The 27,626-nt window shown below is 42.5% G+C and overlaps 1 protein-coding gene across 2 annotated transcripts in view; it reads right to left on the minus strand.

The window, feature by feature from the left end:
* LOC121582252 (protein arginine N-methyltransferase 3) overlaps positions 1-27,285 on the minus strand; it is a 131,190-nt gene extending 103,905 nt beyond the window's left edge. The window contains exons 1-9 of one of the 2 annotated variants that reach the window (XM_041897928.2): positions 27,217-27,285; positions 26,635-26,758; positions 26,435-26,517; positions 26,285-26,334; positions 21,612-21,717; positions 20,980-21,154; positions 19,649-19,793; positions 18,129-18,194; positions 13,616-13,737 (exon numbers count right to left, since the gene is read on the minus strand). In XM_041897928.2, the coding sequence (XP_041753862.2) occupies positions 13,616-13,737; positions 18,129-18,194; positions 19,649-19,793; positions 20,980-21,154; positions 21,612-21,717; positions 26,285-26,334; positions 26,435-26,517; positions 26,635-26,758; positions 27,217-27,232 (887 nt within the window). In that variant the 5' untranslated portion in view covers positions 27,233-27,285. Of the gene's footprint in view, positions 1-13,615; positions 13,738-18,128; positions 18,195-19,648; positions 19,794-20,979; positions 21,155-21,611; positions 21,718-26,284; positions 26,335-26,434; positions 26,518-26,634; positions 26,759-27,130; positions 27,188-27,216 lie in introns of those variants that run through there. The other variant, XM_041897927.2, reaches the window with a different exon arrangement.
* Between the last annotated feature and the right edge of the window lie 341 nt (positions 27,286-27,626).

A 27,626-nucleotide genomic window follows, 5' to 3' on the forward strand; every position in this document is an offset into this window, starting at 1 on the left:
ACAGTGAATACAATGCAGGCCGACCTGTTAGGGTAACCCGCCACCCAGGGTAACACGCCCCCTGCCTGTACTTCTCACAGAAACGGCTTTTATTTCTTTCATCACATTCCCAGTGGGTCAGAAGTTTACATACACTCAATTAGTATTTGGTAGCATTGCCTTTAAATTGTTTAACTTGGGTCAAATGTTTCGGGTAGCCTTCCACAATAAGTTGGGTGAATGTTGGCCCATCCCTCCTGACAAAGCTGGTGTAACTGAGTCAGGTTTGTAGGCCTCCTTGCTCGCACATGCTTTTCAGTTCTGCCCACAAATATTCTATAGGATTGAGGTCAGGGCTTTGTGATGGCAACTCCAATACCTTGACTTTGTTGTCCTTAAGCCATTTTGCAACAATTTTGGAAGTATGCTTGGGGTCATTGTCCATTTGGAAGACCCTTTTGCGACCAAGCTTTAACTTCCTGACTGATGTCTTGAGATGTTGCTTTAATATATCCACATAATTTTCCTTCCTCATGATGCCATCTATTTTGTGAAGTGCACCAGTCCCTCCTGCAGCAAAGCACCCCCACAGCATGATGCTGCCACCCCCGTGCCTCACGGTTTGGATGGTGTTCTTCGGCTTGCAAGCTCCCCCATTTTCCTCCAATAACGATGGTCATTATGGCCAAACATTTCTATTTTTGTTTCATCAGACCAGAGGACATTTCTCCAAAAAGTACTATCTTTGTCTCCATGTGCAGTTGCAAACTGTAGTCTGGCTTTTTTATGGCGATTTTGGAGCAGTGGCTTCTTCCTTGCTGAGCGGCCTTTTAGGTTATGTCGATATAGGACTCATTTTACTGTGGATATAGATACTTTTGTACCTGTTTCCTCCAGAAACTTCACAAGGTCCTTTGCTGTTGTTCTGGGATTGATTTGCACTTTTCGCACCAAAGTACGTTCATCTCTAGGAGACAGAACGAGTCTCCTTCCTGAGCGGTATGACGGCTGCGTGGTCCCATGGTGTTTGTACTTGCGTACTACTGTTTGTACAGATGAACGTGGTACCTTCAGGAGTTTGGAAATTGCTCCCAAGGATGAACCAGACTTGTGGAGGTCTACAAAGTTTTTTCTGAGGTCTTGGGTGATTTCTTTGGTTTTCCCATGATGTCAAGCAAAGAGGCACTTAGTTTGAAGGTAGGCCTTGAAATACATCCACAGGTACACCTCCAATTGACTCAAATGATGTCAATTAGCCTATCAGAAGCTTCTAAAGCCATAACATCATTTTCTGGAATTTTCCAAGCTGTTTAAAGGCACAGTCAACTTAATGTATGTCAACTTCTGACCCACTGGAATTGTGATACAGTGAATTATAAATGAAATAATCTGTCTGTAAACAATTGTTAGAAAAATTACTTATGTCATTCACAAAGTAGATGTCCTAACCGACTTGCCAAAACAATAGTTTGTTAACAAGACATTTGTGGAGTGGTTGAAAAATTAGTTTTAATGACTCCAACCTAAGTGTATGTAAACTTCCGACTTCAACTGTAAATGCGCTGCAGGAGTTGTATTTACTATGCTCTCTTCCGGGACAATGTGGACCGACTAGAGTTCCGATGAAACAATTATTTACTCACGGGAAGAAGTGGCTACTCTTTGCAAACAGATAAAAAACTTGCACAATATACTGGGGAAATTATAGTTTAGTTTATTAGAATCCCCATTAGCTACTGAACATGCAGCAGCTACTCTTCCTGGGGTCCACATAAAACGTACAAATACATGACAAAGTACAGAACAGTAATAGACAAGAACAACATAAGATATTACATTACATTCTAAATCAAAATGAAATAAGAGTTATATATAGGAAAGACACCAAGCGATGACAAAAATACTATTTACACACTATTCATATGTACATATTCAATCTTATATATAGTACAGTTCAATTAGATCTTTAGAAAGAGGAGAGGCGCTGTGATAAAAAATATATATATTTTATCTGTTTTTTAAAGCTAAGCAGAGCATTCCATGATGACATGGCTTTATACATACAGTGAGGGAAAAAAGTATTTGATCCCCTGCTGATTTTGTATGTTTGCCCACTGACAAAGAAATGATCAGTCTATCATTTTACTGGTAGGTTTATTTGAACAGTGAGAGACAGAATAACAACGACAAAATCCAGAAAAACGCATGTCAAAAATGTTATAAATTGATTTGCATTTTCATGAGGGAAATAAGTATTTGACCCCCTCTCAATCAGAAAGATTTCTGGCTCCCAGGTGTCTTTTATACAGGTAAAGAGCTGAGATTAGGAGCACACTCTTAAAGGGAGTGCTCCTAATCTCAGCTTGTTACCTGTATAAAAGACACCTGTCCATAGAAGCAATCAATCAAATCAGATTCCAAACTCTCCACCATGGCCAAGACCAAAGAGCTCTCCAAGGATGTCAGGGACAAGATTGTAGACCTACACAAGGCTGGAATGGGCTACAAGACCATCTCCAAGCAGCTTGGTGAGAAGGTGACAACAGTTGGTGTGATTATTCGCAAATGGAAGACACACAAAATAACTGTCAATCTCCCTCGGCCTGGGGCTCCATGCAAGATCTCACCTCGTGGAGTTGCAATTATCATGAGAACGGTGAGGAATCAGCCCAGAACTACATGGGAGGATCTTGTCAATAATCTCAAGGCAGCTGGGACCATAGTCACCAAGAAAACAATTGGTAACACACTACGCCATGAAGGACTGAAATCCTGCAGCGCCCGCAAGGTCCCCCTGCTCAAGAAAGAACATAAACAGGCCCGTCTGAAGTTTGCCAATGAACATCTGAATGATTCAGAGGAGAACTGGGTGAAAGTGTTGTGGTCAGATGAGACCAAAATCGAGCTCTTTGGCATCAACTCAACTCGCCGTGTTTGGAGGAGGAGGAATGCTGCCTATGACCCCAAGAACACCATCCCCACCGTCAAACATGGAGGTGGAAACATTATGCTTTGGGGGTTTTTTTTTCTACTAAGGGGACAGGACAACTTCACCACATCAAAGGGACAATGGACGGGGCCATGTACCGTCAAATCTTGGGTGAGAACCTCCTTCCCTCAGCCAGGGCATTGAAAATGGGTAGTGGATGGGTATTCCAGCATGACAATGACCCAAAACACACCGCCAAGGCAACAAAGGAGTGGCTCAAGAAGAAGCACATAAAGGTCCTGGAGTGGCCTAGCCAGTCTCCAGACCTTAATCCCATAGAAAAAGGTTTGAGTTGCCAAACGTCAGCCTCGAAACCTTAATGACTTGGAGAAGATCTGCAAAGAGGAGTGGGACAAAATCCCTCCTGAGATGTGTGCAAACCTGGTGGCCAACTACAAGAAACGTCTGACCTCTGTGATTGCCAACAAGGGTTTTGCCACCAAGTACTAAGTCATGTTTTGCAGAGGGGTCAAATAATTATTTCCCTCATTAAAATGCAAATCAATTTATAACATTTTTGACATGCGTTTTTCTGGATTTTTTTGTTGTTATTCTGTCTCTCACTGTTCAAATAAACCTACCATTAAAATGATAGACTGATCATGTCTTTGTCAGTGGGCAAACGTACAAAATCAGCAGGGGATCAAATACTTTTTTCCCTCACTGTAACTGAGTGAAAAAAAAGAGGAAAAAAAAGACAAACTCAAATAAGCATCCAATTATTTCAGGCCCAATGCCATCACAGTCGTGGCAGCAAAAGATTCAGTAGGTTGCTGGCACTACACGACTGGCTACGAGTCTACTGTAGCTCTGTTGGAGTTACTTTTGTGAATAACTTTGACACCTTTTGGAAACAGAAGATGCTCTACAGACAGAATGGGGTCCATCCACATCATCTTGGTGCCTGGACCCTGTCCTCACATTTCAAGGCTGTGCTGAGACATTGACTTATCAACTCCCCAAGTTCCGCTCAGTTAATCCCAACCATAAATTATCTGCATTAACATTATCCTGCAGGCCCGTAACAGGTAACCCTCATTGACTCCTGTTTTAATCCAAGTCCTCTTTCAAAGCATAGGCCCAATGGTACAGTTCTAGACAATCTTGCATCCATACCAATTCAAGTTAGCCCAAGGGGTTACCAACTGAGCATGGTATGATTGTATTAGAGACTCTGTCTGATCTAAAATCCAGCAGCTGCGGTATTGGAATGATTCATGTAAATGCCAGAAGTTTGATCTCGAAAATGGATTTTATTATAACTTTGGCCTCTCAAACCAATGTGGACATTCTGGTAATATCTGAAACTTGGCTAAATAAGACTGTGCTGGATACTGTTGCGTTTGTGGCTGGTTATGCTTTTAGATCTGACAGAGGTTGAGGTGTCGCCATATTTACAAAGGACAACTTAAATGTTTCTGTATCTCTCACTACCTCTGTCCTTTAGCAATTTTTTATGTCTAGTCCTAAATGTGGGCCTTGGTAATAATGCCCAACTTGCGCTAGTCGGAATTTATCGCCCTCCCTCTGCCTCAACATGTGCTCTTAGCCAATTGTCTGACTTGCTATCTAATTATGCTAAATCTGAATTATTAATTTGGGGTGATCTTAATTTGGTTTGGTCGATGCCAGTTACTGATAGGCTGAAAGATATCTGCATTGCGCTAAATCTAACTCAGCTGATAACTGAACCAACCCGCCACAACTTTAGACACCCTGAAAAATCCTCTCTTTTAGATATTATGACAAATGCCCCTCATAAGTATACAGCCTATGGAATTTTTGCTAATGAGTTCAGTGACCACTGTCCCCTTGCCTGCATAAGAGATGAAAAGCTACCTAAAATCTCACCCTCGCATTATTAGAAAGAGAAATAATAGGAATTTTAATTAGCAACAATTGTTGTCTGACATTGAATTGTTTGAATGGGGGGTTGTGTCAGATATCTCTGACTCGGATCAGGCCCTAAATTGTTGAACTTCTTTGCTCAACACTATTGCAGATAAACATGTTAGTTCAAGAAATGCATAAACTATCTGAGAAACTTCAGGAAAGAAATTTCGCTTGGGCTAAGGCTGACTGATTCTATGTCTGACTGGCAGTCCTTCAGACGCTTGAGATACATACACAGTTCAAGAAGTATCTGAGAATGGTGGGAATCCAGCTGCCTTCTGGAAGGTAGTCAATTCTCTGAAACAAAACTCCATCCCCTCACTACCACAGCTGGTTATGACAGCCTCTGTTCCCATAACAGGTAAGACCGACATTTGTGGTGTGTTTAATAACCACTTTGCCTCAGCGGGCAACGTATTTGATAAAATAGCTTCAGAAAACTCTGATTTCAGCAGAGGGAGTCCTTTACTCACCTCGAGCCAGGTTGCAGAGAACGACACATTCCCAGATTCCTCATTTTCATTTAAACCATTCTATGTCTATGATGTATTAAGTGCCTTATTGAAGATCGATGTAAAAAAAAAACTCCACAGGGGCTGACTCACTTCATCCCTTTTGCTGCAGCTTTCTGCCCCACTTATTGCAGAATCATTAACGTATATTTTTTACTTGACAATTGCCTACACAGATGGAGATTTTTCTGTGCTCTTAACAATTTATCTGAATCACTATCTAAGTATGGTAAATCTGAACTATAAATTATGGGCGATTTTAATATTGATTGGAGGACACCAGTGTCAGATACACTGAAAGATATTTGCACTGAGCTAGGGTTGGGCAGTATCCAGATTTTCATATCGTCATACCGTCCCTTCTCTCATCCCAGGATTTACGGTATTACATGTTTAGTACACAACGGAGGCCACAAAAAATGCAAAAAACACCATTGGGCATCTGTTACCAGAATGCAAATAAAATTAGCACAAGTAATAGAGAATTTCCATGGAGGCTGCTAGCTAATGGAGACTGCTAGCTAAATATACTAACGAGCGCAAACAAAAATAAACAAATTGCAAAGACAGGCAATCTAGCTCATCAAGGTATAAATACAGTGCATTCGGAAAATATTCAGATCCCTTGACTTTAACTTCAAATAACATATGGAATCATGAAGTAACCAAAAAAGTGTTAAACAAATCAAAATATATGTTATATTTGAGATTCTTCAAAGAAGCCACCCTTGAAGGAGTTCCCACTTATGTTGAGCACATGTTGGCTGCTTTTCCTTCACTCTGCAGTCCAACTCATCCCAAACCATCTCAATTGGTAAAGTCGGGTGATTGTGGAGGCCAGGTCATCTGATGCAGCACTCCATCACTCTCCTTCTTGGTCAAATAAACCTTACACAGCCTGGAGGTGTGTTGGGTCATTGTCCTGTTGAAAAACAAATGATAGTCCCACTAAGCGCAAACCAGATGGGATGGCGTATCGCTGCAGAATGCTGTGGTAGCCATGCTGGTTAAGTGTGCCTTGAATTCTAAATAAATCACAGACAGTGTCACCATCACATCTCCTCCTCCATGCTTCACGGTGGGAACCACACATGCGGAGATCATCCGTACACCTACTCTGCGTCTCACAAAGACATGGCGGTTGGAACCAAAAATATGAAATTTGGACTCTTTAGACCAAAGGACAGATTTCCACCGGTCTAATGTCCATTGCTCGTGTTTCTTGGCCCAAGCAAGTCTCTTCTTCTTATTGGTGTCCTTTAGTAGTGGTTTATTTGCAGCAATTCGACCATGAAGGCCTGATTCATGCAGTCTCCTCTGAACAGTTGATTTTGAGATGTGTCTGTTACTTGAACTCTGTGAAGCATTTATTTGGGCTGCAATCTGAGGTGCAGTTAATTGCTGATTTCTGAGGTGCAGTTAACTCTAATTAACTTATACTCTGCAGCAGTTTCATCATAGCGCTTGATGGTTTTTGCGACTACACTTGAAGAAACGTTGGACGTTTTTGAAATGCTCCGTATTGACTGACCTGCATGTCTTAAAGTAATGATTTACTGTCATTTCTCTTTGCTTATTTGAGCTGTTCTTGCCATAATATGGATTTGGTCTTTTACCAAATAGGGCTATCTTCTGCATACCACCACTACCTTGTCACAACACAACTGATTGGCTCAAACCCATTAAGAAGGAAAGAAATTCCACAAATTAACTTTTAAGAAGGCACATCTGTTAATTGAAATGCATTCCAGGTGACTACCTCATGAAGCTGGTTGAGAGAATGCCAAGAGTGTGCAAAGCTGTCATCAAGGCAAAGGGTGGCTATTTGAAGAATCTCAAATATATTTGTGAAGGCTATTTGACCAAGAAGGAGAGTGATGGAGTGCTGCATCAGATGACCTGGCCTCCACAATCACCTGACCTCAACCCAATTGAGATGGTTTGGGATGAGTTGGACCGCAGAGTGAAGGAAAAGTGCTCAGCATATGTGGAAACTCCTTCAAGACTGTTGGAAAAGCATTCAAGGTGAATCTAGTTGAGAGAATGCCAAGAGTGTGCAAAGCTGTCATCAAGGCAAAGGGTGGCTACTTTGAGGAATCTCAAATATATTTTCAAATCAAATCAAATCAAATTTTATTGGTCACATGCGCCGAATACAACAGGTGCAGACATTACAGTGAAATGCTTACTTACAGCCCTTAACCAACAGTGCATTTATTTTAAACAAAAAAGTAAGAATAAAACAACAACAAAAAAGTGTTGAGAAAAAAAGAGCAGAAGTAAAATAAAGTGACAGTAGGGAGGCTATATATACAATAAAATAAAGTGACAGTAGGGAGGCTATATATACAGGGGGGTACCGTTGCATAGTCAATGTGCGGGGGGCACCGGCTAGTTGAGGTAGTTGAGGTAATATGTACATGTGGGTAGAGTTAAAGTGACTATGCATAAATACTTAACAGAGTAGCAGCAGCGTAAAAAGGATGGGGTGGGGGGGCAGTGCAAATAGTCCGGGTAGCCATGATTAGCTGTTCAGGAGTCTTATGGCTTGGGGGTAGAAGCTGTTGAGAAGTCTTTTCGACCTAGACTTGGCACTCCGGTACCGCTTGCCGTGCGGTAGCAGAGAGAACAGTCTATGACTAGGGTGACTTGAGTCTTTGACAATTTTGAGGGCCTTCCTCTGACACCGCCTGGTATAGAGGTCCTGGATGGCAGGGAGCTTTGCCCCAGTGATGTACTGGGCCGTACGCACTACCCTCTGTAGTGCCTTGCGGTCAGAGGCCAAGCAGTTGCCATACCAGGCGGTGATGCAACCAGTCAGGATGCTCTCGATGGTGCAGCTGTAGAATTTTTTGAGGATCTGAGGACCCATGCCAAATCTTTTTAGTCTCCTGAGGGGGAATAGGCTTTGTCGTGCCCTCTTTACGACTGTCTTGGTGTGTTTGGACCATGATAGTTCGTTGGTGATGTGGACACCAAGGAACTTGAAGCTCTCAACCTGTTCCACTACAGCCCCGTCGATGAGAATGGGGGCGTGCTCAGTCCTCTTTTTTTTCCTGTAGTCCACAATCATCTCCTTTGTCTTGGTCACGTTGAGGGAGAGGTTGTTGTCCTGGCACCACACGGCCAGATCTCTGACCTCCTCCCTATAGGCTGTCTCATCGTTGTCGGTGATCAGGCCTACCACTGTTGTGTCGTCGGCAAACTTAATGATGGTGTTGGAGTCGTGCCTGGCCATGCAGTCATGGGTGAACAGAGAGTACAGGAGGGGACTGAGCACGCACCCCTGAGGGGGCCCCCGTGTTGAGGATCAGTGTGGCAGATGTGTTGTTACCTACCCTTACCACCTGGGGGGCGGCCCGTCAGGAAGTCCAGGATCCAGTTGCAGAGGGAGGTGTTTAGTCCCAGGATCCTTAGCTTAGTGATGAGCTTAGAGGGCACTATGGTGTTGAATGCTGAGCTGTAGTCAATGAATAGCATTCTCACGTAGGTGTTCCTCTTGTCCAGGTGGGAAAGGGCAGTGTGGAGTGCGATAGAGATTGCATCATCTGTGGATCTGTTGGGGCGGTATGCAAATTGGAGTGGGTCTAGGGTTTCTGGGATTATGCTGTTGATGTGAGCCATGACCAGTCTTTCAAAGCACTTCATGGCTACAGACGTCAGTGCTACGGGTCGGTAGTCATTTAGGCAGGTTATCTTAGAGTTCTTGGGCACGGGGACTATGGTGGTCTGCTTGAAACATGTTGGTATTACAGACTCAGTCAGGGACATGTTGAAAATGTCAGTGAAGACACTTGCCAGTTGGTCAGCACATGCTCGGAGTACACGTCCTGGTAATCCGTCTGGCCCTGCGGCCTTGTGAATGTTGACCTGCTTAAAAGTCTTACTCACATCGGCTACGGAGAGCGTGATCACATAGTCGTCCGGAACAGCTGGTGCTCTCATGCATGCTTCAGTGTTGCTTGCCTCGGGCGAGCATAGAAGTGGTTTAGCTCGTCTGGTAGGCTTGTGTCACTGGGCAGCTCGCGGCTGTGCTTCCCTTTGTAGTCTGTAATAGTTTTCAAGCCCTGCCACATCCGACGAGCGTCAGAGCCAGTGTAGTATGATTCAATCTTAGACCTGTATTGACTCTTTGCCTGTTTGATGGTTCGTCGGAGGTCATAGCGGGATTTCTTATAAGCGTCCGGGTTAGAGTCCCGTTCCTTGAAAGCGGCAGCTCTACCCTTTAGCTCAGTGCGGATGTTTCCTGTAATCCATGGCTTCTGGTTGGGGTATGTACGTACGGTCACTGTGGGGACGACATCATCGATGCACTTATTGATGAAGCCAGTGACTGATGTGGTGTACTCCTCTGTCATCAAGGCAAAGGGTGGCTACTTTGAGGAATCTCAAATATATTTTGATTTGTTTAACACTTTTTTGGTTACTACATGATTCCATATATGTTATTTCATAGTTTTGATTTCTTCACTATTATTCCACAATGTAGAAAATAGTAAAAATAAAGAAAAACCCTTGAATGAGTAGGTGTGTCCAAACTCTTGGTTTCATGATCATCTTAGGTGACAGAACTCAGGCCATTGTATTGAAGTACATAATATAATAATAATATGCCATTTAGCAGACGCTTTTATCCAAAGCGACTTACAGTCATGCGTGCATAAATTTTTTGTGTATGGGTGGTCCCGGGGATCGAACCCACTACCTTGGCGTTACAAGCGCCGTGCTCTACCAGCTGAGCTACAGAGGACCACATAAAGATGTTCCGCAGGGGTCAATACTAGGACCTGTTCTTTTAACTATTTATATAAATGCTATTGGTCAATCAGTAAAAACATTTTAATTTAATCTATATGCGGACGACACTATTATGTACGCAATTGCCACGACTCCTGACCTCGCTGTGACAAGGCTACAGTCCGATTTTGCAGTTGTGCAGAAAGCCCTGACTTATTTAAAACGCGTGCTTAATAAAGGCAAAACTAAATACATGTTGTTTTCAAGTTCTCGTAAGATTGTCTCAGATGGATTACATCTTCACATAATACAATGAGTCTCTGCATACATATACCTTGGTATTTGGATTGGCCATGATTCATCGTTTAAAACACATATGAATGAGCTTGTTAAGAAACTAAGATTCAAAAGGTGGAACTAAATTAGAATTTCCGCACTAGGACAAGAATGACGTTGATCAGTAAACATTTCTGTAGAAAAGCCAACGATAAAATCGTTGCCGGTAGGTGCACTTGATTCAGCTGCTCTATGCGCCGGGAAGGCAAAGGTCGCATTCCCCTGCTCAGACGTTGCATGCATCAACCAATGGTGGCATGCCTAGGGCTGTTGCGGTAACTGTATTACCACCAAACCGGCAATCATGAGTCATGACTGCAGTAAAATTCCACGGGACCGTTGAGTCACGGTAATCTCCTCTTATGCACTCTGGACATGCATTGGTAGTACTGGTTGGACTGGTTACCTTATGCTACGCTCCAAACTGTATCCATGAGTATGGGAGAGAATGTATAGGCCTAGGCGATGCTATTGGTTCACTGATTGTGCATGGCAGCTTACAGAGTTAGCCTACAATTATAGTGAATTTGATTTTGAATAGCTTAGTGATAGGGCATTTTTATAATTTGTTTATAATTAATAGGCTGACACATTACCTTCAGCTACAGAATATCTCACTGTGTGTTTCCATCTCCTCCCCTCTCTCCTTCATTCCTTTCTTGAGCGCGCAGAGAGAGGGGCTGTCATGTGTTTAATGAAATACGTTTCCTTGTGAAAACATGTTACAATCGATGTTCCCGAAAAGATTTCACTTGGTTTCCCAAATTAAGCACTGGGTAGCTGCAGGAACAGGGTTGGAGAGCCCATGGCATACAGAGTTCGGGCAGAATATCACCTGCCGCGCAGCGAGAGGCTGCATGCTCCTCAAACAGTAGGTTGATGTGTGGAGTGAAATAACCGGAGTAACCTACCTGGCATGAGTGAAAGACGAACTGGCGGGAAAGTGGCCTCCATTCACTATTTGAGTGCATATGGATGACATGTCTTTTTTTCCCCTGGCCCTCTTCCTGCCCATTTGATAATGGGCCATTCTAAATCTAAACTAAAAAACTCTACCTACCCGGCTAATTCAAGTGCGCCGACTGCTCTTGCCAATTGGACAACTCAAATCACCGTGCCTGCAGCTTTCAATACCTCACACAACAAAGTTTGATACTAGCCTATGTGAGATTTCATAACTTTTAAAACCATGACCAGAGAGAGACTGTCAAAGAATACAGCAAAGAGCTGCTGTTTTTATGAGTGAGTTCATGTTGAAGTTTATATTCAGCACTGTCAATGCTGTTTTTACTCAACACTTTTACAAAACATAAAACACCTTTCTCCCTACTTCCACTCACACTACAACCAACACTGCAGCTGCAGCAATGAATGAGTAGCAAGTGTATCGATAGGCCTGCCTTTTTATTATTAGCGGCTCGTCGTGTCTATTTTACATATACATACTATTTATTAGAACACTGTTTAGTAACAATGCATGCAGTAAGCAACAAATATCAACATACTAGGCGCACGCATACTGAGAAGCCGTCATCTAATGCGTAATTGGGTTGTTCCCCGCCATTCGTTCATTTTTGTACAGTGAGTCCCCTTATCTGATTATCAGCTGTTGTCAAACACACATGGGTCTGAAAATATGATTCTCTTCCTCAATACCATGGAGTGAATTCGTACTAGATGAAAATCTGAAATGAGTATGACATCCTGGCATTTAAAGCATTCAACGTTTTCTAAATTTCACATACACTGAAAAAAATGAAGGTTCTTAAAATGGTTGTTCCTTGGAGAACTCTTGCCCGATAAAGAACCTAAGAGTTAAGTGGAGGGTTCTTGACGTGGCATCTACGATTCTTCTAAAAGGTTCTTGAAATGTAGGGAAGCCTGCAGATGTGTCCCTTTCATAGCACACAGCAAATTGGCCAGCGTTAACTATTGTTGATTTCTCAGTGTAACATTTCTAGTGTTGATTCAGGAGTTAAATTAACACTGTAAAGAGTTAAATTAACACCAAGTGGTGTAAAAGAACCCCAGTGTTGGTGTTACTAACCAGAGTTGAACCAAAACCATGGCCATCATTCCCAGCATCCTCTATTGCGGGCAGATTTTATTTTTTATTGTTTGTTTCAATATCCATGTTTTGATTGATAAATTAATTTTATGCTACTTAAATATAAATAACACATTTTTCTTAACTAATCCAATCTGTTACTTGGACAATGCACCCGTTACTGAAATGGTTATTCCAGTTTAGATGCTATAGGTAGTGTCATATCTTAGTCTTCCCAACCCTGGCAGTCATTCTGAATGCAGGTTGTGGGTGAATAAACATTCCACATTTTGGATATCCCCACTCTGGTTGGATTTCAATAGGAATTACACAACTTTGCAAGCCAGCATTATGTGACTTGCAGGCCTGATGTGGTCTGTGAACCATGAGTTTTAGGGTAAAACTAGGCCCTCAAAACAAGGCCTTATGAACTATGTAGTGTATTGTGATAAATAATTACATATTAACAATAACATTTTCAAATAGGATCTTACTAGGTGAAGGCCACAGTGCTGAAACTGAATGAATGCAACAACCATGTCTCTGTCACTAGCAAACACAGTCATGGGTGGTACTGGTAACAAAAATTCACTCGAAAGGCACCCTGGGAAATATGCAAATAAAGCTCAACACCTTATTTGCATAAAATAAGGTATTGAGTGTGTGTGGATCTTCAAAGAACCATCCCATTTAAGGTTATTCAAGAACCTAGAATGGTTACCCTATGGCATCGCTCTTAAGAACCTTATTTGGTTCCAACCTGAATCTTTAATTTTAATAGTGTACTATAAAACGTTCTATTTTCGCATACCCAAAATGCCTACTATTTAGAACACAAGTACAGGTATTCAGACACGGCTATTGACTGGCTTCTGGTCCCTGTGATACGGGGGTTATAGTTATATGCAGTAGACGTATGGACACTGACACACCGTCCCTATAAAGCCTTATCTGAGCTCATAGACACCCGTTCATCAATGGGGTGTGTGTAACAGGTGAGTGTTTGTATATCACACAATATTCATGTCCAGTTAGCACGAAACAGTGCAGTACAGTACAACCAACTTGTCCAAAAACAAACTAAATTTCCCACGATTCCCTGGGATAACAATGGCGGCTCACCTGACAATGTCCATGGCCTGGTAGATGATTTCTGATTGATCCACCCCAACGACCATCTTGGCTCCCGCTCTGGCGGCGAACATAGACAGGATGCCCGTCCCACAGCCCACGTCTAGCACCACCTGCAGTATAGGAGGTAGAAGTGCACCTTTAATCCACAAAAGGAAATTTCCCCTTCCTTATAACTAGTAAAGGATTGGCTGATTAGCGTGTTCAGAAGGGTAGATATAAATTTATCTAACAGGGGTGTAGACCAAGGGTGGCCAATAATTTAGTCCCAAGGGCCACATATGGATTTTTATGAATTTTTTTGGGTCCAATTTTTCATCAAAAGAAAAAGGGCAGGTATTTGAAATACATATACTGTAGGTCCATTATAATTTCAACATACTTTCTATCTAGTTAAAAGACGTTCAAGAGTGGCCCGGAGTGTTTTTTAAAGGCAAAGTGCAGTCACAAATGTAATTTTCCTGTGTTTTATATATACAGCTGAAGTCGGAAGTTTAAATACACCTTAGCCAAATACATTTCAACTCAGTTTTTCACAATTCCTGACATTTACTCCTAGTAAAAATTCACTGTCTTAGGTCAGTTAGGATCACCACTTTATTTTAAGAATGTGGAATGCCAAAATAATAGTAGAGAGAATGATTTATTTCAGCTTTTTTTCTTTCATCACATTCCCAGTGGGTCAGAAGATTACATACAGTGGGGGAAAAAAAGTATTTAGTCAGCCACCAATTGTGCAAGTTCTCCCACTTAAAAAGATGAGAGGCCTGTAATTTTCATCATAGGTACACGTCAATTATGACAGACAAAATTAGGAAAAAAAATCCAGAAAATCACATTGTAGGATTTTTTATGAATTTATTTGCAAATTATGGTGGAAAATAAGTATTTGGTCAATAACAAAAGTTTCTCAATACTTTGTTATATACCCTTTGTTGGCAATGACACAGGTCAAACGTTTTCTGTAAGTCTTCACAAGGTTTTCACACACTGTTGCTGGTATTTTGGCCCATTCCTCCATGCAGATCTCCTCTAGAGCAGTGATGTTTTGGGGCTGTCGCTGGGAAACACAGACTTTCAACTCCCTCCAAAGATTTTCTATGGGGTTGAGATCTGGAGACTGGCTAGGCCACTCCAGGACCTTGAAATGCTTCTTACGAAGCCACTCCTTCAATGCCCGGGCGGTGTGTTTGGGATCATTGTCATGCTGAAAGATCCAGCCACGTTTCATCTTCAATGCCCTTGCTGATGGAAGGAGGTTTTCACTCAAAATCTCACGATACATGGCCCCATTCATTCTTTCCTTTACACGGATCAGTCGTCCTGGTCCCTTTGCAGAAAAACAGCCCCAAAGCATGATGTTTCCACCCCCATGCTTCACAGTAGGTATGGTGTTCTTTGGATGCAACTCAGCATTCTTTGTCCTCCAAACACGACGAGTTGAGTTTTTACCAAAAAGTTCTATTTTGGTTTCATCTGACCATATGACATTCTCCCAATCCTCTTCTGGATCATCCAAATGCACTCTAGCAAACTTCAGACGGGCCTGGACATGTACTGGCTTAAGCAGGGGGACACATCTTGCACTGCAGGATTTGAGTCCCTGGCGGCGTAGTGTGTTACTGATGGTAGGCTTTGTTACTTTGGTCCCAGCTCACTGCAGGTCATTCACTAGGTCCCCCTGTGTGGTTCTGGGATTTTTGCTCACCGTTCTTGTGATCATTTTGACCCCACGGGGTGAGATCTTGCGTGGAGCCCCAGATCGAGGGAGATTATCAGTGGTCTTGTATGTCTTCCATTTCCTAATAATTGCTCCCACAGTTGATTTCTTCAAACCAAGCTGCTTACCTATTGCAGATTCAGTCTTCCCAGCCTGGTGCAGGTCTACAATCTTGTTTCTGGTGTCATTTGACAGCTCTTTGGTCTTGGCCATAGTGGAGTTTGGAGTGTGACTGTTTGAGGTTGTGGACAGGTGTCTTTTATACTGATAACAAGCTCAAACAGGTGCCATTAATACAGGTAACGAGTGGAGGACAGAGGAGCCTCTTAAAGAAGAAGTTACAGGTCTGTGAGAGCCAGAAATCTTGCTTGTTTGTAGGTGACCAAATACTTATTTTCCACCATAATTTGCAAATAAATTCATAGAAAATCCTACAATGTGATTTTCTGGATTTCTTTTTCTCAATTTGTCTGTCATAGTTGACGTGTACCTATGATGAAAATTACAGGCCTCTCTCATCTTTTTAAGTGGGAGAACTTGCACAATTGATGGCTGACTAAATACTTTTTTTCCCCACTGTACACTCAATTAGTATTTGGTAGCATTGCCTTTATATTGTATAACTTGGGTCAAACATTTAGGGTAGCCTTCCACAAGCTTCCCACAATAAGTTGGGTGAATTTTTGCCCATTCCTCCTGACAGAGCTGGTGTAACTGAGTCAGGTTTGTAGGCCTCCTTGCTCGCACATGCTTTTTCACCAAACTTTAACCTCCTGACTGATGTCTTGAGATGTTGCTTCAATATATCCACATAATTTTCCTTCCTCATGATGCCATCTATTTAGTGAAGTGCACCAGTCCCTCCTGCAGCAAAGCACCCCCACAGCATGATGCTGCCACCCCCGTGCTTCATGGTTGGTATGGTGTTCTTCAGCTTGCAAGCAACCCCCTTTTTCCTCCAAACATAACGATGGTCATTATGGCCAAACATTTCTATTTTTGTTTCATCAGACCAGAGGATATTTCTCCAAAAAGTACAATCTTTGTCCCCATGTGCAGTTGCAAACCGTAGTCTGGCTTTTTTATGCCGGTTTTGGAGCAGTGGCTTCTTCCTTGCTGAGCGGCCTTTCAGGTTATGTCGATATAGGACTCGTTTTACTATGGAGATAGATACTTTTGTACCTGTTTCCTCCAGCATCTTCACAAGGTCCTTTGCTGTTGTTCTGGGATTCATTTGCACTTTTCACACCAAAGTACGTTCATCTCTAGGAGACAGAACACGTCTCCTTCCTGAGCTGTATGATGGCTGTGTGGTCCCATGGTGTTTGTACTTGCGTACTATTGTTTGTACAGATGAACGTGGCACCTTCAGGCGTTTGGAAATTGCTCCTAAGGATGAACCATACTACAATTCTTTTTCTGAGGTCTTGGCTGATTTCTTTTGATTTTCCAATGATGTCAAGCAAAGAGGCACTGAGTCTGAAGGTAGGCCTTGAAATACATCCACAGGTACACCGCCAATTGACTCAAATCATGTCAATTAGCCTATTAGAAGCTTCTAATGCCATTACATCATTTTCTGGAATTTTCCAAGCTGTTTAAAGGCACAGTCAAGTTAGTGTATGTAAACTTCTGACGCACTGGAATTGTGATACAGTGAATTATAAGTGAAATAATCTGTCTGTAAACAATTGTTGGAAAATTTACTTGTGTCATGCACAAAGTAGATGTCCTATCCGACTTGCCAAAACTATAGTTTGTTAAAAATACATTTGTGGTGTGGTTAAAAAACAAGTTTTAATGACTCCAACCTATGTGTATGTAAACTACCGACTTCAACTGTACTTCCACATAATGAGGTTGGAATAATACTGTGAAATTGTGACAATTATGATAATGCCCTTTTAGTGTAAGAGCTTTTTGAAAAGACCGCCTGAAATTTCAGCCTGCTTTGGTGGGATGGAGTTTTGGCCTACCTGGTGACATCTGAGAAGGGGCTACGGGAAAAGGATTGAGCTACACACAAAACAGCAAACCCATAGCCCTCATAATACAATCCACTTTCAACTTCCCTCACAAACATTTCTCCCTCTGATATACTCCTATCCTGTGGCCTGGCTGGTCTAGCGACATGGGTTAGAATCCAGCCTACAGCCCTTTATCTTTTCCCACTGTCGTTCTCTTTCACCATCTGTTCAATGAAAATACCTTAAAAAATACATTTGTTTTTAAGAGATACTTCTTTCTGGTACGCTGACGGACCAGACTGGGGGCGAGGTGCAGGAGAGGAGCCAGAGCGTTTATCACGATGACAGGGGTCGCGACAGGTCGCCATAACCCTCATCCACCGCCACCCCGATGACAGGGATAACAATACCCAGTCCAAACCCTGTTTCTTCTTCCTGCAACCATCCCGTTTCCCACCCATTCTCTCCCATCCCTAACCCCTTTGACTGAAAAATCACTCCACCACTCTTCACCATCCTCCCCCCCGGCCTATCCTCTACCCCCTCCCTCCCCTCCTCCAGGGCCTACCCGGTGGCAGCACTTAAGGGATGGCCTTGGAGATGGACGCTGCCTGCTTCCAATGACAGTGCAGGGTTGGGGAAGGAGGGGGGGGGCAATAAGAGGGTTGTTGCGCTTGTTATCAGCACTCCACAGTCCGCAGCCGAGAGGCTCTACGGCGCGTAATGAAGTCGCAGTGTTTTAAATCAGGCGCCGTCACCGCTATAGCAATTGTGAATTTACATTTTAAAAACCCGCACTGCCGAGTTCTTTGCTCACCTTGTCCTTGAACACTTCCGGGTTAAGGTACATGAAGTCCCTGTAGCTTTCTGTGCGCACTTTATCCTGAAAGGAAGGAACAAAGGACATACAGGTCATCCATTACCGCGGGCAGAGAAGGCATAATCATAGAGCATGTCTTCAGAAACAACATAACACACTGAAACAAATTATCCAATCACCCGAGACCAAGGTGTATGTGTCACAGCCGGGCAGACGGTTGTATGTCTATGTGATGGAGAGTTCCCGTGAAAACTAGAGGGGAGATGACCACAGGACTCGAGTGCCATGTTTGTGCTTGTATGTGGTGTCATCTCGTGGAATCAGAGCTGACTGGGGTATTGACTCCACGGAAAATGAGTACAATGATTGTTAGGCGTAGAAATCTAAAAAAGAGTAGACTCATTCTAACATAGAAATAGAAAGGACTGGCATCGTTTCAACCATTCCACATGGAATCTAGTTGGGAGTCAGGACTGGCTAATAAACATGCCAATCAAATCCTTACGCTTTTCAAAGGGAGGCCCTCTACGTACCCATGAAACACACATTTATCTATAACTCACAACTTATCCGCACTCACTTCGGATGATGACTACATTGCCAGTGCCTTCGCATGCTGTTGGTGAGGTGACAGAAACCGAACAAAGCAATCAAATATTTTGCAAAATTACAGTTAAATCCCATAGGAGCGGTTTCCCGGAAACAGAGATTCTCCATTGAGCTTGCTTTTAGTCCAGGACTAGGTTTAATAGTGTCAAGGAAACCATCCCCACCCCATGGTGTTGAAATAAATTACAAATCAATTAGAAGTTTAATTTTCTCTGTTCCAAAGACTGATCTGACATGACAACTGACCTCATATTCATTATACTAGTCTGACATGAGGAGTGGCGAAGGATCCTTGGCGCAAGGATGATTGAAAAGGGGTTAGACTCACTTTCTCTCTCGCCCTGTCTTAAGCACGCTCTCTCACACACACACACAAACAAACACAGAGTGTCAACGGTGATCCACTTTATGGGAGCCTGTAAATGAGTTGAAGATTTTCTACTGCAAACCTGTCACGTGGTTTGTCTTTCATCCGAGGAAGGGTTTTTGATGGAGTTTAGTCTGACGTATATACATGTATGACGCAAACATTAACAGTGCTAAGCACCAATCAGAGGGAGGGAACGGATCATGTCGAAGCACTGCGGTAAGTGCACACACAAAACTTCTAATGCTTAAGAAGTGTGAAATACAATTACCGCATCTCAAACCTCCACCATGCTATAGTAATGCTGATGTTTCGCATGAGAGCTCACTCCTTATTGCTGATTTGTCACTTTGAGAAAAATGTCATGTTATCGACATCGGAGTTTGCATAGAGACGATCCTTTTCATTTAATGCTACATCGAGCCTTTCAGATAAACCGCCCTGCTAAACCTGCGTCCCTCCTCTCTCTGCAGAGAAACATCGGTTTAATAGAGGGCATGAGTGTATGCATCGGTGCAGGCATGACATTGTGGTGGCGGACCTTAAGCATCTCCTCGTGGATGCTGTAGTGACCATATGAGCTGAAGTAGGCCTCGTCCTCGTCCTCCCGGAGCTCAGCCACGGCGCCCAAGGCCCTGGTGCCCCGACCCACATCCACATTCAATACCAGACCCTGGGCCAGCAGCCTGAAACAAATACCATAGTATTTTACAACAGAGTAGAATGAGGTTGCCCCTAGACCCTGATCTAAGGTCAGTTTTGCATTTCCCCCTAAATGTTTAAGGTTCGGATTGGCTGATCCTTCCGACAGGACATAGCGGTAAATGGAAAGAGAGCATCTATATTCCACCCCCACAACCACCACTCCTCTCTACCCCCCAACTCCCCCTCTCCCTTTCTATGCAGCAGTGGAATTTTCCCTCCCTTCTCCTTTTCCTCCTAGTCAAAGGAAAGGCCTCTGCAATACTGAGTTCACGGAGTCCCTCTGCTGGCCGCAGGTGGGAGGTGCATGTGTGAGAAAGAAACACCAGTGCCATCAAATGCAGGGATCCAGTGTGACCATTTGGTCGCAATTTGCGACCTTTTGACTTGACTGTGCAAGTAAAAAATGTGTTGGTCGCATCGGTGCCAATTGCAAATTCTAGGTGGTTACTTCAATCAAACCTTTGTGGCGGCTAAAACAATGATTTGGTCAAACAGTAAAGTCCATTACCCTGGCCTGATTCCTTAATGAAAGTGTCTGTCCTGCCCCTGTTTCACTGGTAGCTGCTGTGATGAGACACTCTCACTCCCTGTCCCGCCGAGTGCCCCAAGGAGAGGTAGAGAACATGCGTTCTGATTGCGCAATTGAGGACACTGGAGTAATATACTTTACACCAAGAGGTCTGGGTCTCTGGATTCAGTCGTGTCAGGTGAACTGTTGTGTCCTCACCTTTGTTCTGATAATTTCCCGAAAAAGAAAAGGCACAACGCTCGCTCACCATTAAAAACATATTTTATTTAAGCAACTATTAAAAGCTTAAATAAAATAATGAATTTCCAATGGTGAGCGAGTGTTGTGCCTTAACCTTTTCAATTATGATCACATTTTTTGGTTTCACCTCCACTCACGTTGGTTGAGCACCTTCCACTACTTCCCCTTTCAATTGCTACCACGGTTATGCATATGCTTCTCACATTTCTTCTGTTAGAAACATTTCAATTTGACCCTATCCATATAGGCCAATTCCCCTGAGTGTAAAGGGTTAATGTAGTATTTGTATTTTTGTAATAATATCAGAAGTGGTAGTAGTGGTGATGCTAATAACAGTAGTAGTAGTAGTCATCGCAGTAATTAACAGTAATGTTAATAGTAGTGTGGGCAGCACTGACTTGAGTTTGTGTAGGTCGTCCATGGCTCTGGCCAGGGCCTCCTCTGTGCGCTGGGCCCTCTCCTCTGCAGCCTGGGCCCTCTGCAGAAGAGCATCAGAGGAGTGGCTGGCGTCACACTGGCCTCCAGTAGAGGGGCCAGCCAACATCCCCATCCCCTCACACAGTTCTTCCAGATCTAACAAAAGAGAGAGTGAAAAAGAGAGGGGGGGACTCACTTGAACACATTTCAAACACGGGAAGATAATGACTGGCTACTCCACTAACAGTACTGTGTACAATTGCATCTCTGCCCAACATGCAATGCTCCCAACCTCCTTTTTCTGAACCGTGCCAGTGATGTCATCCCATGCAAATGCCCAGTCACAATGAAGCACTAATGGGTTGTACCAACTCAAATAATACCAGATAAAATAAAACAGCACTGCAGTTTCACTCTGTTTACAGGAACAGCTTGCAGGCTTTGTTGGTTTTAAACAGGTTCAAGTTCCTCTTTAAAACAACATTGGATATTGATGCAAAACCCCACGTCTAGTGAAAACATTCTAAATAAACCTGTAATGCAGTAACCCTTTATCTGTACTTGATTAAATTGAGGCCTTTGAGTTGAACAATGAACCTGTGAACGCCAGTACCTATCTGCAGTAAGGGGTCATCCTGTAAAGCTGGCCTCATGTACTCATCACTCTCCCAAGGAATAGAACACGCAGACAGCGTAGACAGGCTCTGCCCACTGCACTTCTGCAAACACAAAGACAGTCATTATTGTCCATGAACTTGGAAAACCAGGGATGTATTTGGCACGACATAGAAAGGTGATCTGTTTTAACGATAAGTAGATACAGAACTAACTGATTAATTTTAGAGGTTCGAGAACCTGAAATTCATGATTAATCAAATCATAGCTATAAAGAATCTATGAAGAATACAATTGCACATCTATAATTATGTTTTTGTTTACATGTGTGTCGGAGAAGGCTCCTGCACACTGCACGCTTGCAATAATATCAGCAATGGGGCTTTCCACACAAGATAGGCCCAAAGATAATTCTGATGTTTTGGATCTTCCTGAAATTAAATCCCTGGAAAGGTCCATTGGGGAAAGGATGTTTGGCATACATTTGAAATCTGTTCCCAAAATAATAATACATTATAGTTGGGAAATGTGTGACATTTTGGCCTTACCCAGGCCTTCTTTAATTAAGACACTACAATGATTAGTTTGTAGATACTACAAAGCCAGTGTTGGTGTCATTTGAAAAATTACCGGATGCTCTGAAATATGAGTACTGTTTAGATTAAGAATACCATTTCTTTAAATTAATTTATGGATAATTAAAAACTACCATTTCTGATTTTATTCCTAACTAATTATTTCTCAGTAATTATTTTGGATAATGATTTCAAAGTCATGCCAAGCATCCTTCCCACAAAAACCCTTTCTATGGACTTCCTTTCAGTAAGATCCGAAACATTATACACAGAACCAAAATATAAACGCAACATGCAACAATTTCAATGATTTTACTGAGTTACAGTTCATATAAGGAAATCAGTCAGTATAAATAAATAAATTAGGCCCTAATCTATGGATTTCACATGACTGGGCAGGGGCGCAGTCATGGGTGGGCCTGGGAGGGCATAGGCCCACCCACTGGGGAGCCAGGCCCAGCCAATGAGAATGAGTTTTCCCCCCGCAAAAGGGCTTTATTACAGAGAGAAATACTCCTGGAGGGACTGTGACAGCCGGTTAAATGGCGTCCCTTGACAAGGCAAGAACAAGATGTATGTCAGGAGAAGTGCAGTATTATCATAAGGAGACGTATACTTGGAATACGGAGGATGAATGGAGGGAAAAAGAGAGGCAGAGGTCATCTAAGAGAGAGAGGGAGGAAGAGGGTGAGCTTGAGTCGGTTAAAAATGGCGGAAAAAAGGCAGATGGTTTGTAAAGAATGGTAGAACGTGTAAGCAGAGTGAGTTGAAGGCAGGAGGAGAAATGGAAGTGAATGAGGGCGAAGTATCGGAGGTGGTAGGTGTGGTGAAGTTCTCGGAGCCCGAGGTTTGCACCGAGGGTCAGGATAAAGATGAGTCTGTGACAGTAGGAGTGAAGTTTTTGGAAAAAGTGGAACCCTGCCTTTTGGATGATCCATTTGTGGTTTCAGGGTGGTTGAAAACAGAGTTGGGTGCTGTGGAATCTGTGAGGGTAACCAGAAGTGGTCTTGTGATAATTGTTTGCGTTTCTGCTGGACAGAGGGACAGGCGCTCCATGTTAAATGAATGAGGGCAAGAGATGTGAATTGTTTTGCTCTCAAGAAAAGGGCGCCATTGAAAGGAGTGATTACTGGGGTAGCGGTAAATGTGAAAGCTGACCAACTGAAGGGGAAGATTCCCAGTATTTGTGATGCCCGTTGTTTGCTGCGACGCAGACAGGGTGGCGTGAGTGGAGAAACAGAAGAGTCATTGTCTGTTCTTTTGAGTTTTGATGTTGAGTCTTTGCCCGACAAAGTGAAGTTACGATATATACAGTACCAGTCAAAAGTTTGGACACACCTACTCATTCCAGGGTTTTTCTTTATTTTTACTATTTTCTACATTGTAGAATAATAGTGAAGACATCAAAACTATGAAATAACACATATGGAATCATGTAGTAACCAAAAAAGTGTTCAACAAATCAAAATATATTTTATATTTGAGATTCTTCAAAGTAGCCACCCTTTGCCTTGATGACAGCTTTGCACACACTTGCCATTCTCTCAACCAGCTTCATGAGATAGTCACCTGGAATGCATTTCAATTAACAGGTGTGCCTTGTTAAAAGTTAATTTGTGGAACAATCAGTTGTGTTGTAACAAGGTAGGGGTGGTATACAGAAGATAGCCCTATTTGGCAAAATACCAAGTCCATATTATGGCAAGAACAGCTCAAATAAGCAAAGAGAAACGACAGTCCATCATTACTTTAAGATATGAAGGTCAGTCAATACGGAACATTTCAAGAATTTTGAAAGTTTCTTCAAGTGCAGTCGCAAAAACCATCAAGTGCTATGATGAAACTGGCTCTCATGAGGACCACCACAGGAAAGGAAGACCCAGAGTTACCTCTGCTGCAGAGGATAAGTTCATTAGAGTTAACTGTACCTCAGATTGCAGTCCAAATAAATGCTTCACAGGATTCAAGTAACAGACTCATCTCAACATCAACTGTTCAGAGGAGACTGTGTGAATCAGGCCTTCATGGTCGAATTGCTGCAAAGAAACCACTACTAAAGGACACCAATAAGAAGAAGAGACTTGCTTGGGCCAAGAAACAAAAGCAATGGACATTAAACTGGTGGAAATCTGTCCTTTGGTCTGATGAGTCCAAATTTGAGATTTTGCTTCCAACCGCTGTGTCTTTGTGAGACGCAGAGTAGGTGAACGGATGATCTCCGCATGTGTGGTCCCACCGTGAAGCATGGAGGAGGAGGTGTGATGGTGTGGGGGTGTTTTGCTGGTGACACTGTCAGTGATTTATATAGAATTCAAGGCACACTTAACCAGCATGGCTACCACAGCATTCTGCAGTGATATGCCATCCCATCTGGTTTGCGCTAAGTGGGACTATCATTTGTTTTTCAACAGGACAATGACCCAACACACCTCCAGGCTGTGTAAGGTTTATTTGACCAAGAAGGAGAGTGACGGAGTGCTGCATCAGATGACCTGGCCTCCACAATCACCCGACCTCAACACAATTGAGATGGTTTGGGATGAGTTGGACCGCAGAGTGAAGGAAAAGCAGCCAACAAGTGCTCAGCATATGTGGAAACTCCTTCAAGACTGTTGGAAAAGCATTCCAGGTGAAGCTGGTTGAGAGAATGCCCAGAGTGTGCAAAGCTGTCATCAAAGCAACAGGTGGCTACTTTAAAGAATCTCAAATATAAAACATACTTTGATTTGTTTAACACTTTTTTGGTTACTACATGATTCCATATGTGGTTTTCATAGTTTTGATGTCTTTACGATTATTCTACAATGTAGAAAATAGTAAAAATAAAGAAAAACCCTGGAATGAGTAGGTCTGTCCAAACTTTTGATTGGTACTGTAAGTTATCCTGTATGAACTTTTGTGCCGAATGCATTACATTGTTACAGGTGTCAAGATTATGGGCATGTGGCAGCAGTGTGTAGGAGGGAGGTTCCTAGGTGTGAGAAGTGTGCAGAAGGGCATGAGACAAAGGAATGTGTAGCATTGGGGAAAGTAGTGGCATGTGTTAATTGTAGGGGTGCCTATGGTACTGGGGATCAGAAATGTCCTGTGCGAGAGAGGCAGGTTGAGGTTTCCAGGGTTAGAGTAGTGCAGAAGTTGTCATATGCTGAGCCAGTGAAGAAAGTAGAGGAAGATGGGTAAACGGGGAGGGATCCTGAGAGTAGTGGTGTGAGTAGTTGATCTGTACCAGTACAGAGGGATAAACCAACAAGTGATATATGTTTCAGTAAGATTTGATTTTTGGCATTTATAGCAATGGTTATCAACTGTACTGCAGGGATGGAACGTAAGTCGCAGAAAATAGAGGTTGTGGTGGCAGCTGCAGAGAGGTATTTGGGTGTGCGAGACTTGACATCAGAAGAGTTCAAGGGTGTGTTAAGTGGTGGTGTCCCATCCTTTAGATACTAAATAGATTTAAATACTGGAGTATGGTATTTATTATTATTATTATTGTATTTTTTGTGAGTGTAGTGTTAGATGGTAGGGTATTTGTTATATTATTATTATTATTATTTAATTTTTTTCAAGCAAAGTATAAGGGGAGTTATACTCCAGTCTAGTAGGTGGCGGTAATGCAACGTTTATTCGATGCCAAACGCAATTAAACCTCATCGAAGATAAATACTCCTCATAAAAGGAAAAATGCTCACTAACAGGGATGTAAACAAATGTGTGCACCAAATTGTAGCGAAATAAGCTTTTTGTGCGTATGAAAAATGTGTGGGAACTTTTATTTCAGCTCATAAAACAAGGGACCAACACTTTACATGTTCCGTTTATATTTTTGTTCAGTATAACTATCTTTGGGCACATCTGGCATGGAATTGCCCAAAAGGTATTTCTAGCAGGTAGTCTAAACACCTTCTGTTCTTTTGCAATGAAAATTTCTAAAAAAATGTCTAACCTCAATCTCAGCTTCAAGAGACGACTACACTTCCAAATGATAAGAAGCAAGAATGAGATCTGGGTCATTACTATTTTACCTAGACCATGCTTTGGCCAAAGGTCTGAAGTCACTGTGTATCAAAACACAATAAGGGATGGGATATGTGCTTACCACTGTCCGTATGTAGTTTATCATCTTGATGTAGCCATAGTCATCTAATTCTACGGGGAAGGATTTTAACAACGTCAGATGTGAGGAGGATTGATTATATCACAACAGAAAACAATGATAACTCTTTATAAGAGAAGTTTACAAACTTACTGTGTTTCTTAACCACTTCTACAAGGTCGACTTGATGCTCTCCTAGGCAGTGTTGTAGTGTTTCTGGTACAGAATTTGACATCCTGAGAAAACATGAAGGACAAGACCTATTTTAACCAGCAACACTTTCAGAGAGACTTAACTATTTCACACCAGATGAAATGTATCAGTGAGTTGCTTAAAACAGCAATGATACACACTTGTCACAGAATAAGCAAGTAACTTGAAAGATGTTGTCATTTGCCTCCTCCATCCACTGCCACTGTTCCTCATTATCACTGTCTGAGAGATCGGGCACATCGTCCCCTGCCCCACCGTCGTGATCTGTCACAGTGTCAGTAAAGGTGTCAGTCAACACAGATAGGTAAATTATAATAATCTTTGGTGTCAGTATCAAAACATTGCATGAACTGGCTAACTAGATAGCTGTAGCCAACGGGCATTGCCATTATATGTGTGCCTAACAAGTTCAACCACTTTTGAGTTATCTGAATAACGTGGTAATCCAAAAAGCTGCATGGAGTATGCTCAATAGAAGCTCAGCTAGCAAGCTGGCTAGCTAAGGTTAGTTAATTAGCATACCGGTATATGAAATGCATTAGCTCATTTAGCTAGCTAGCTACACAATAAACATGACAAGACTTCAAATATACACACGAATTAACAACTATTTTAAGTACAAAATATCAAAATTACAATATGATGACCGTTCTCTGTAGTGCACCATTCAGTATTTCTATTATCATCGTTTTTCTATCACTATTTACGTTTCTCACGTGTACCTGTATATTCCGCCATGCTGACTCCTTGGTTTCAGCTGTGTACACGCTGCTTCCGGGTCTAGTTCCAACGTGTACTTACAATGGCCACTAGAGGTCACCAACTCATACCTAAATATTTAAGGGATTTGAAGCGGTACAGACAGAGCTCCAGGAGGTTCGTGCTGATTGTACGGAGATTGTGACAGTCGGTTAAATGGTGGCCCTTAAAGAGGCAAGAACAAGATGTATGTCAGGAGAAGTGCAGTGTTATCGTAAGGAGACTTATACTTGGAATACGGAGGAGGAATGGAGGGAAAAGGAGAGGCAGAGGAGGTCTAAGAGAGAGAGAGAGGGAGGAAGAGGGTGAGCTTGAGTTGGTTAAAGATGGCAGAAAAAAGGGAGATGGTTTGTTATAGAAGAATGGTAGGAAG

This window comes from Coregonus clupeaformis, chromosome 15, assembly GCF_020615455.1.
Source record: "Coregonus clupeaformis isolate EN_2021a chromosome 15, ASM2061545v1, whole genome shotgun sequence".
Taxonomy (NCBI): Eukaryota; Metazoa; Chordata; class Actinopteri; order Salmoniformes; family Salmonidae; genus Coregonus; species Coregonus clupeaformis.